This window comes from Podarcis gaigeae (genome assembly GCF_964106915.1).
Source record: "Podarcis gaigeae genome assembly, chromosome: 4".
NCBI lineage: Eukaryota > Metazoa > Chordata > Lepidosauria > Squamata > Lacertidae > Podarcis > Podarcis gaigeae.
In genome coordinates, this window is record NC_139677.1 from 52,540,535 (window position 1) to 52,552,568 (window position 12,034).

Genomic DNA, 12,034 nt, shown 5'->3' on the forward strand with positions numbered 1-12,034 from the left:
CACAAGCCCATACTCATATTTGGATGAATTATAACTTAACTGTTGTTGTCAAACACACATTTCGGCTCAAAGCTGTCAGTTCCTTACTATTTCTGATCTGTTTTCATAGGTAGGCAGCAAACCAGGTTTCTTCTGACTGTGGCCACACAACCATTTCCAAGTCTCGCCACCTTTCACACCATTAACCCTTTGGCATATAGATGCTTGCAACAAAACAATGCTTCAGTGATCAGGGAAACCATTTTAAAATGGCATCGTGTTCCAACAGCTACTTTGAGAATCTGCTTCGACTGATGCTTCCACATTATATATTAATCCTATATAGTAAATAGTGAGCACATTCTCCAAATATGGATCCTTGAATTACATAAGGATTATGCAGTATCCACACACAATGGGGAGGTAAAATCAGCAGGCTTGGCAACAAACACATGCAAACAAAAATCATATAGGAAAAACCCTAAGGGGGGAAACCACAAAACAGCTCAGTGATTACAGAATGCTGACTATTGGAGCAGGATGAGAAAGAGGGAGTGCTGAAATGGAACAGAATATCCTGAAACAGGGCATGGCTGGCTGGCTGGCATCCTGAACTTTACACTGCAGTATTTTGTTGCTTCTCAGTGCTTATACACTGTCAAAGCAGAACATGCACTGAACCTAGTATATTACATTGATGTGTCACACAGGTTTGTGGGGTTTGGGGAAAGGGGTAAAGATGTTAAGAGACATTTTGCATAAAGCAGATGCCACAGATATCTTACTCCATGAGTCCTACACCAAGGAGTCCTGGACTCTAGGCATGGCAAGCTTCTCAAAGTCAAGAAAGAAAGATTTAACTGCACTTGCCAATATAGGAGAAATGCTTTGTGCCCCTTGTGTTCAGAATGAGTCTAGGTCAATAAATGGAAATAAGGTGGCAAGGAAAGCACTGCATGGAAGAAAATGCCCTGCAAAATGCAACAATACTCAGTGTTTATATGGCAGTGCACATATATTATGTCAGTAATATGGTTACCACCATCATGTAAAGTGAGGATTTTGCCCCATTGGCCTAGACTCAAGGCACAAGGATTTTGTTAGCAGCCTTCAAATCCGTGCAGAGTTCTACTCACTGAAATGGGCCTCAAAAAAACCTTCCAAGTCAGCCTACCTGCATGGGATATGACTTGGCCATATTCTGCCTACAGGCAGGATTAAGATGTGTAAAATGCTTAGGGGGTGGGGAGGAGAGAGAAAGAATGTCAGGGACAGACAAACACACACTGTCAACAGGGAGGCCCTCCTCATACTTCAAGAGTCCAAGTCGTAAAACTCTAGCTTTCCTCCCCAATGGAGGTAACTAAGACAACATAATATAACAAGAAGTCTGGCCACAGTAATGAGCTACAGAAAGATACTTTTGATCAACATTTAGGCAACAGCATACGATACAGTTTTATTGCATTAACAGCCAAGTCTCCTTTCACAACACAGCATGGCATTCAACTCAAGTCCTACTGGCTCAGCGTTGAAGTTAAAGGACATGACCGACAGGCTCACTAATTTTAATGTGTCTACTCTGAGTAGCACTTGGGTAAAATTACACAAAGGAACACTCAGTTCTTCTGCTGGGCTTATTCTGAAATACTCAAGAGTGCTTCCAAACCAAGAAGCCAACTCTCAAAGCAGACACTCATGCATGGAGGGATACAAAGTATATTGAAGGAAAAATAAAGTGTAAAACATACCCCAACATACTGACAACACAGTATGGGCAACATGGACAACACAGAACCCCGAGGCACCCTTCTTGGCACCAATCAAGACAATCTTTACCATTTCATTCTTTTAGTTGAATGTTCTTTGCACTTTGGGGGGTTGTTTTGTTGTGGGTTTGGGCTGCTTTTCTGGCCTGTGTTTGATTTGTTTGCCTGTTTTTGGAGGGAGGGCTGGGTTCTGTGCATTATCAGCTTCTGCTTCTTCTGTGAAATGGGAATTTTGTGGTACCCACAATTTCTTAGCTTTCCAAATGTTTTCCAAAGCCCAAAAGTGTTATTAACCCAGAGTGTAATTGCTTATACATATGCATCTTAAAAGGGACTCTTAAAAATAGTCCTTGAGGCAGGGGTGAGTCAGCTTAGTCCTCTTTTTAGTTACAGAACAATCTTACTCTGTCACTTATCTACATACAGGTTTTTCTTGGCTTTATGCCATTCATAAAAGTCAGGTACTTGTTAGTTATGAATGCTAATTGAAGCATGGTATTCCACAAGAGAAATTTAGACATTTCGATTCAATTTTTCTCCAAACTACAGTTAAGGTATACAGTCCAGATATTTTAACACTTCCCTGCAACCTTTATAATACAAGAAAATACATATGGCTTTCAAGGCATGCTTTGGGTGAATGGAAGGGCTTAGGCAAATGGGATACCCTGAAAACTAAGGAAAAGGTCTGCATTTATTTGCACAGTATTGAAATGCCTTTATCAAGAATAAGGAATGTGTGGTCCCCCAGACACTGTTGGACTCCAGTTCCCATCAGCCCCAACCAGCGTGGCTAATAGTCAGGGATGGTGGGAATTGCAGTCCAAGAACATCCACAGGTTCTCCTTTCATAAATCTATGGTGCTGTTGCATTTGGAGGATGGCGCTCCGTTCCAATAACCAAATCTCAAGCACAATTTCTGAGAGCAGGAAAAGTTGCAGGCGGAAAAGGAAATCAACATATTGAGGAGTACAAAGCAGTTTCTTTCCCTGCAAGCAAAGATGAAAGCATCTAAGATTTGTTTGTTGGGGAAAAGAAAAAGGACATGGGGGGGGGGGGGAGGCAGCGCTTGATAGAAGTTGTATGAAGTTATGCATAACCTGTTCAAAAATCCCTCTCTTCTTCCATAGCAGGAGAACGGGGTCAGCCAATATAAGAGAATGGTGGTGGAACAGACAGAAGTTCATTCTTCAAACCCTCCAACTCCCACCCGCCTTAGCTAGCATAGCCAATGTTCAGGTATGGGCGCTGGAGTTCAAAAATATCTGGAGGGCAGATCCCTGGACTAAGGGGGGGGGGAGAGACTTTGGTCTAATCCAAAGAGGCTCTTTTAATGTTCGTCTGCAGCTCCCAAAACTCCAACAGCCTATGGTATTGTTGCGCAATTCGTCGTAAGGTATCTAGACTCAAACGCCGCCAGCTACTTTGGGAATCGGAATCCCCGACAGAGACAAGAGGAGGGGAGAGGGAATCCCGCTCCTAGATGATGCAGCGAGCTCCTTGACAGGCATTCAATCCCTACCTGCTTCTTCCTCGAGGGGCACCCGACATACCCGCCCCCCCAACCGGGTGGCGCCCACGCGGCCTCCGCCTTCTACCCGCCCGCGCCCCCCTCCAGGCACCCGCGTCCCCCCGTACCTTCTGCGGCGGAGTGCCGAGCAGCAGCTCGAGGTAGTAGCCGCGTCCCGAGTCCCCCTGCAGGTTGTCCACCATGGCCATAAAGTTGACGGCGCCGCTGGGGTCGGAAGCCAAGGCCAAGCCCTCCGCCTCTTGCTCGCGCTCCGCGCTGCCGCCGGTCCCGTTGCCGCCCCGCGGCTTCAGCGCCACAGGCACCGGGACGAGCGAGCCGTCGGGGGCGCTCGGCGGAGACACGCGCAGCGGGAAGCTGAAGGCAGCCCGGCCTCGCCCGGCGGCCGCGGCCACCAGGAGCAGGAGACACCCGGCCGCCAGCGCCCTGCCCATCCCGGCGCCCGGCGACGACTACGGGGGAGAGAGCGGCCGGCTACCGCGAAGAGGCGAGGGGATGTCGGTGCCTCGACGCCCCAGCGTCATCTCGCCCTCCCGGGGTGGGCTTCGCTCCTTCCTCGCATGCCTCCCTCCCTCGACGAACCTCGACAACCCCCGGGCTCGTCAGGAAAGTTTCTTCTGGCCAAGGCGGCGCTTCAGAAAGTCTCCCGCCGCCGCCGCCGCCGCCAAGGCGCGCCTCCTCCTCCTCTTTTTCTTTTCTTTTTTCTATCCTGCAAACAATTGCCAAGTAACTTCCCAAACCTCGCCGAGCAGCGGATGTGACGGGATTGGAAATTGCTCGCAGGAAAAGTCCCCCGAAGGGCGGCCAGCTCCGCAAACAACCCTCCCCGCCGACGGCGCTGCTCCGTCCGCGCCTCCTCCACGCGGCCAATCAACGCGTTGCAGAGGGAAACGCGGGTCTCCCGCCGAACGGCGCTGCGGGGCGAGGGGGGGGTTGTTCAAGTGGGGTGGGGAGAAGAGGGAGAGACCAGAACATCTTTCGGGGTGGGGTGGGGGGCAGCCTGCCTTTCTTCAGCAGGGCCGGCTCGACCATTAATTCGAGTGAGTGGGTCGCCTCGGCCCGCTCACTTTGGGTGTCAGGGACCGGCAGCAGGTGAACAATTAAATAATTAACAAAGTGGTTGCAATTTTCTTGCCAGGGCAGCGAAGAGGCGCTTGTGGGAGGTTTCTGCCTCCAGGACCCAAATTAGACTGGGCTTGGCAATTTGCTGCTCCACCTCGGATGGTAAAATGCTTTGTAATTGAACAAGCGTTTGTGTAAGAGTATTTAAGGCTTCCAGTTACGCACAGGATTTCTCATAAGGTGCTGGAAACACCGCAGTTGTGGTGTTTTTCTTCAGACATTTACTACTCTTGCGTGAAGACAAGTGGCTCCAGGAACTCTCCTTAATCTTTCTCAGAGCTTAGTTTGCACCTTCGTTTACAGCCCTGGGAAGGGTGGAGGTCGCTCTGATCACAACCAGGGAGGGCGAAGATACGGATTAACCCAGGAATGGAGAGGCCCTCCAGATGTCTCTAGACTCCAACTCCCATAATTCTAGCTGTGCTAGCTGGGGCTGATGGGAGTTGGAGTCCAACTACATCTGAAGGGCCACAGGTTCCCCACTCCTGGAGTAACTACAGTGGTACCTCGGGTTAAGAACTTAACTCGTACTGGAGGTCCGTTCTTAACCTGAAACTGTTCTTAACCTGAAGCACCACTTTAGCTAATGGGGCCTGCCGCTGCACAATTTCTGTTCTCATCCTGAAGCAAAGTTCTTAACCTGAGGTAATATTTCTGGGTTAGCAGAGTCTGTAACCTGAAGCGTCTGTAACCCAAGGTACCACTGTACTGATAGTCACCACCACAAATAGGGGATTAGTGAGAATTGGGAAGGGATTATTGGTTAATTATAAAACAGTATTTCCAGATAAACTAGAACTCCAACACTTCTTTTTCTAACATTAAGAGCCAGCTTTGCCTACCCACAGTTCTCAATTCTGGAATCTACAATCACTACCATATGTATAAGTTTCATTTATACTGTGTTTTTTGCAGGAGATAAAGTATCTCCATGTGGAACACAAAATGCAGGAAACATGGAGGACTGGGATATGCTCTTTACCTCCGTAGAAGCAGTTTTGTTCATGTTTGTTCCACCTCCAGGAGAAGTCAAGCCACTTTGCCTTGTGAACTATTGGATGCATGAAAGAGAGAGGGGGAAAGAGAAAGGCTTGTTTCACAACACCAAATGATTGAGGTTGTGTGCCTGCATATAATTTACCATTTGTTTTTCATTGTACAAGAGTCAGGCATGATAATCACTTCTTCCTACTGCACATTAAAATCCATCCCTGTATACCTCCATTTCCGTAGAGTGTTCACCTCACCAAACAGGCAGTCCTGAAAACACTTCACTTAATGCAGTTTTTATGAATAGCTAAGGCCTCCCATCCTGTTAATTACAGGGGGAGATCAAATGAGTACAACCAGACACTGCCATGAAAACAGGGACTGCTTCCCTTTCTGTTTACTTAGGAAATGTAACATATTGTGAAGCCTAACTGACCAGAGGCTGTCAGCTCCAAAGCACTTATTGTAGAGAATTCCTAGTGCATTAGGATTGCCATTTCTAAATCAAAATAGCCATTATTTTATTTAGAGGTTAGGAAAGGGGTTATGTGGTAGAAATGTTTTGTCTGGTATAAACGGCAAGTTTGTTGAATGATAAAGCTGTGATCTGTACAGATATCAGGAATGGGAAACTGACCCTCCAGTTGTTATTGGACTAAAACTCTCATAATCTCTGGCCATGGTAGCTGGAGCTGGTGGGACTTGGAGTCCAACAATGCCTGAAGGGCCACAGGTTCCTCATCCCGAAGATGAACAAAATGGAGTTTGGGAATCAATCCTATGCCAGGAGGGGCAGTATCTCCTGGCATATCAGGTGGGGGGACACTACTTTTTCCTTCTGGATAGTTCATTTACCATTGGTCCACTCCTGCACTCAGCTCTCACCTGTGGCTCCTAGAAGCTGTCAACATGCAACAGCGGCCACACTCCTGGAATGGCTTCACCTGGCTGGTTAAACAGGTGAGGATCTCAAACCCTCTGTAAGTTAGGAACATGCCCTGCATGCGAAGACAGGCTCTGGTGGACTGAGTGGATGAGACCAACAGTGGGTTCAGCAGTAAAGAGGACAGTTTCTACATATGATGTAGAGCATAGGAGCCATCTCCTTTTTTGCTGCTGGACTCTATGAATAAGAGAATAAAGTATTAGCACAGTAAAACATTCTGACAAATAACATGATTTAAAAAGATATTCTCAATAGAAAAGATCTTTTTATAATTCAGCCTTTTTAAAAGACGTGAAATCTTACACCTTCGCTAGCCCCTGGGACATTTGTCTTTGCATCTCTAAGGTAGCGCAAAAGGAAATGTCAGACAGTTTTAGTGATCTGAAGAGTGAAGCTCTTGAAACACAATAGCTAGCAAGCCCAGTCGGTGCCATAGTATTATCCCTGTGCTAGACAAAATGAAAAAATGTTCCATTCCATAATATGCACATATTTCTAGAAATACCTTACTAGTGTGCACACCTAGGCAATTACCTTCTTAATTCATTTCTAACTAGGTCAGAGCTAAATGGTTTAGTAAACACAGCACTTCTCCCACAGAGAATAGAGAACAGCAGTCTTCCTTTAACAGCCACAAATGCTTTTCTGGCCTATTGTGGGGGCAGGATCCAAAAGCAGCAGTAGGGTCATAACTTTCATTAGGATCAATTCAAATGTGACAAAGTAATGAGCAAGGCTTTGACCTCTCTGGAACTCTTCTTCAGGCTTGATGTTAGAAAGAAGAAGTACTCAGCATGAAGTTGAAGCCCCAAAGTCTGCCACTTGTAGCAGTTTTTAAGGTGAATTGCAGGAGTTGCTAGGCAGACTTTATGAGATTAGTCTTTGCTAGGTGCAAAACTCAGCTGTCTCCAGCACTGATGGAAACACAGAGTACGGTGTGAAGCAAAACAACACCCAAGTAAAGCCAAAGATTAATTTTAGGTTGCAAATGAAAGCCAAATTGGGTACTATGCTTACTGAGATACCCAAAAGTTAAGTCATTCTCTTGGCTGGATCATGCAAACATTAATCAAGCCCCAAAATATTACATATTGGTTAAATATTTCCATTTCCATTTTAACAGTAAGGATGCAGAGATACTGGAATTTTTCAGGAAAGGCATATGGTTTTGAAAGCTGAGCACAAAGGATGGCTTTTCAGAAACTTGGAGACTGTACTAGAGACCTGTCATTGTTTGTGGTACACTCAATCTTCTCCCCAGACCCTCCTTCTTCATCGCCATGTAACTTCATAACCATGTGAATGCCCATTGGGAAAGAAAGCCTGTTTTACGACTCCATAATTAGTCTACAATCCTCTGCACACTTACTGGAGAGTAAGCTGCATTAAACTCAGTGGATCTCACTTCTGAATAAACTCTTAGGTTGCAATCCTAGACACACTTTTTTTTTAAAAAAGTATGGTTTAGCCAATTTTTTTAAATAACCACACAAACGAGCAAAGTCAGATGTAGAACTGGGGAAGAGGGGGAGTTAGGGAAAGGGGGTTACTCTGCACACTTAAGTGGGAATAAGTGAATTGAAGTGAGACTTTCTTCTGACAGGCATAGGAGAGAGTGTCCTTCTGTGTTAACAAAAGTGTGATGGACAACTGCCTAGAAGCATTTCTGTCTGCCCTCCTGTGTCCCCTTAGGGAAGCTCACCCTAATTTCAGAACTTGCACCAATTTTTATAAGCTCTCAGTAATTAGGGTTTCCCAAAGAGTTTCTTTGATTATCTTGATTATCCAAATGTACCATTTGCTCACCCTCATTGTTGTATATCAAATGTAGTTATTATAATTCATTAGATCTATTCAGGAGTTGTTTTCCACACAGTCAGAATCACATGGACGAAGAGAATGGGGCACCAGCCATTGACCCCAGCACGCCCCATCGCATCTCTGCCATCCACATGTTGGGGGCAAGATCTCAGAGGGGAGCTTGCATGTTCAGGGTTCTACATCATGGAGGAAGTCTACAAATACAGATCAGATCAGGCATTGTTTTTCGCACTAGGGCCTGCTCCCCAAAATGTAGCTGGTGTTGTTCAGTGGAAGCAGGGCTGCCCCACTCTCTTCCTCCGCATGATTATGATTGCATGGAGGAAAACACCTGAAAGGGAGCCATGGTGCAGCTGCTTTCATGTGGTTCCAGCCACAGAGGACAAATGCCGCATCAGTTCTGTTTCAATACCTAAAGCCTTTCAAGTGTGCTTCATCATGGTGGTCATTACCATCACCACAGCTTGGTAATGGTTTTCCTTGCATAAATTCTGTGCCACACTCTTCTTCTTAGGACCAGACTAGAGAACATGTTATATGAATGCAATTATTTAGTGCTTTTTTCTGGGGGTACTCAAGGATCTGCAGTACTGACACCTTTCTCTCCCCCCCCATCATGTGTGGCACATACTTTAACAACTTCTTGGTGAGTACCAGCACCATTCTTTCCCCTAAAAACACCCCACTGCATTTACAGTAGAACAACTTCAGTGAATGCATTGAATGTCTCTTCTTGTTGTTTTTAAACCCACAAACCTTTCAATCAATTATTCCCATGTCCACCAGATGTCAGTATAATATAATTCTAAACAGAAAGTGAGTGTCTCCTAAGAAATGCTCAGAAACTAGGACTGTATTTAAATGCTATTACTTTTCACTCTTAAAGTGAAGGAAAATTGCATGGCCACATACTTTTTACATAACTCCACTGAACCAAGTGAAGAATTTGATCTCAAAAATTAATCACGCAGTGCTTGTGTGTGTGTCTTTCTTTCTTGGCATGTGGCTTTTAAATACCTTGCTCTCTATCCATTTCTCTTGATTTCCCCTCGTACTGAGAGGGGAATGCTGACAGGAGTAGCTGATGCTGCAGAAGACACAACAAGTTCAAGATAAATCTCAGGGACAATGTATGTGTCATGTCCCCAGAAGGGATTACGCATCATCTTGTCCCTTTGCTCTTAGGGGCAGTTGTGAACTCATTTTGAATATGTCCATGGTGATTGCAGTGAAAGGCAGGATGCTAAAAATCCTAGATGCTGATAACAGCTATGGTACTACCTGGGGAAAAAAGACAGGGCCCCCTCAAAATATTGTAAGTTATGTACAGTGGTACCTTGGTTCTCGGGACGCAGGTGGCGCTGTGGGTTAAAGCCTCAGCGCCTAGGATTTGCCGATTGAAAGGTCGGCGGTTCGAATCCCTGCGGCGGGGTGCGCTCCCGCTGCTCGGTCCCAGCGCCTGCCAACCTAGCAGTTCGAAAGCACCTCCGGGTGCAAGTAGATAAATAGGGACCGCTTACCAGCGGGAAGGTAAACGGCGTTTCCGTGTGCGGCTCTGGCTCGCCAGAGCAGCGATGTCACGCTGGCCACGTGACCCGGAAGTGTCTCTGGACAGCGCTGGCCCCTGGCCTCTTGAGTGAGATGGGCGCACAACCCCAGAGTCTGTCAAGACTGGCCCGTACGGGCAGGGGTACCTTTACCTTTACCTTTTACCTTGGTTCTCAAATGCCTTGGATCCCAAACACCGAAAACCCGGAAGTAAGTGTTCCAGTTTTCAAATGTTTTTCGGAAGCTGAACGTCCAGTGTGGTTGTCGGCTATTGTTTCTGGGGCACCTGCACCAATCAGAAGCTGTGCCTTGGTTTTCAAACATTTTGGAAGTCAAATGGACTTCCGGAATGGATTAAGTTTGGTGCTTTTGTTCTTGCTATTTATTTTGTGTTTGTTTGTGCTATTTATTTTGTGTTTTGAGGCTTTTTTGGTTAATTTGTTTTTGTGACTGTGGGGAACCCAGTTCAGCTACTGATTAATTGATTGTGTGACTGTGGAAATGGATAAAAGCCCCCCATCCGAACAATGACTATCATCAGTGCAGGTAAGAAAAAAAAATAATTTTAATTTTTATCATCCACAATACTGTCTTATTTATTTTATACTACAGTACATTGATTATTGCTTTCATTTTATGGATCAATGGTCTCGTTAGATAGTAAAATTCTTGTTAAATTGCTGTTTTAGGGTTGTTTTTTTAAAAGTCTGGAATGGATTGATCCATTTTGCATTACAGTGGTACCGCTGGTTATGAACGCTTCTGGTTACGAATGCTTTCGGTTATGAACTCTGCTAATCCGGAAGCAGCTGCTCCTGGTTGCAAACTTTGCCCCAGGGTGCAAATGGAAATCGCGCACCAGAGGGAGGCCCCGTTAGCGAAAGCACGCCTCAGGATAAGAATGGTTTCAGCTTAAGAACTGACCTCTGGAATGAATTAAGTTTGTAACCAGAGGTATCACTGTACTTTCTATGGGAAAGTGCACCTTGGTTTTGGAATGCTTTGGTTTTGGAATGGACTTCTGGAATGGATTAAGTTTGAGTGCCAAGGTACCACTGTATTGAAAAATAATGAATTGGAGAAGAGCCTTAGCTCAGTGGAACAGCATCTGCTTTTCATACAGAAAGTGCTAGGTTCCGTCCCCTGCATCTCGAGGTATGGCTGGGAGAGGACCTTGCCTGAAACACTGCAGAGCTACTGCAAGCCATTGTGGGCAATACTGAGCTGAATGGATTAATGATTAATGAGGCAAATTTGCATGTTCTTATAATTTTTTACAGGGTTTTTTTTTTTAATGCAGAAACTGAATGAAACAGCCTTTAGAACGGCCATGTGAAAGTTAGACAGATAGGAAATAGGATGATCTTATAAGAATATGAGTATGCAAACAGGGCGCTCAATTTTATGACCTGTCAGTGACAAATAGGGCCACTATGAGTAGGCAGTGGGCAGGGTTCCTAGCTCTGCCAGGGGGTATCCTACAAATATTTCTCACCATTTCTATTTCTGTTATTTCACTGAATTCCCACGACAAAGGTAAGAAATACATCCTATGCTTGTGTTTCTGCTTATTTTTTGAAAGTAATACGCCACCATATCCAAATGCAATTCTTTATTCCCAGGGCACTTAATTTTTTTTTTTTAAAAAAATGAGGAAATGAACAGAAAACACTGAAGAAACAGTATGAATGACGGGGTGAAATTTCTCTCTGGTGTAATTCTTTTGACTTCATTCACGCTGAGTTTGCCCCGCTGTGCTACAGCCTTGCATCTTGAAACTGAGCCACAAATTGGCTAATGGAAGGATGCTTGTCATTCTCCAGAGAGCTATCGTGTTAGGTATATATGCCGTATATAAAAGCAAATAAATAAATATACTTGCTTCATAAGTGGGTTTTCTTCTTCTTCTTCTGTGGTGCAGCATGTTTATGTCAGAAGGAAAAGGGAAATATGGTGATCTTCTCCCCCCCTTTCTTCCCCCCTCCGCAACTCACCCCTCACGTAGGTTAGGGAGGATTGGATTTCTCCAGCCAATATTTTCTGTCAGGTTATTTATTTATTATTAAAGAAGCCAAGGTGCATTTGCTGACACAGGCAGAAAGCCTTTCATCTCCTTAAATAACCGCAGTAACAGCCAAACAAATGCTAAAGCAACAGCGATAAAACCACGGTGCTTAACACTTGGTATCTATTGATATTTCAGGCCAAACACAGATTAATTGACAGAATACTTCTCATATTTAAATACCACAGAAACAGTCATATAGTCAGCATTAGGGCAGGCTGTTTTGCTACCTGAAGCAGAACTCAGATGTCCAAATGCCTGTGAC

The 12,034-nt window shown here is 45.1% G+C and overlaps 1 protein-coding gene and 1 long non-coding RNA gene across 3 annotated transcripts in view; both read right to left on the reverse strand.

Moving 5' to 3' along the window:
- Positions 1-3,726, reverse strand: part of BACE2 (beta-secretase 2) — a 39,198-nt gene extending 35,472 nt beyond the window's left edge. Inside the window, exon 1 of the mRNA XM_083734890.1 lies at positions 3,388-3,726. Within this exon, the coding sequence (XP_083591016.1) occupies positions 3,388-3,711 (324 nt within the window). The 5' untranslated portion in view covers positions 3,712-3,726. The remainder of the gene's footprint in view (positions 1-3,387) is intronic.
- Positions 1-12,034, reverse strand: part of LOC310842672 — a 461,768-nt gene that overhangs the window by 79,956 nt on the left and 369,778 nt on the right. The gene's annotated exons all lie outside the window — the stretch shown is intronic.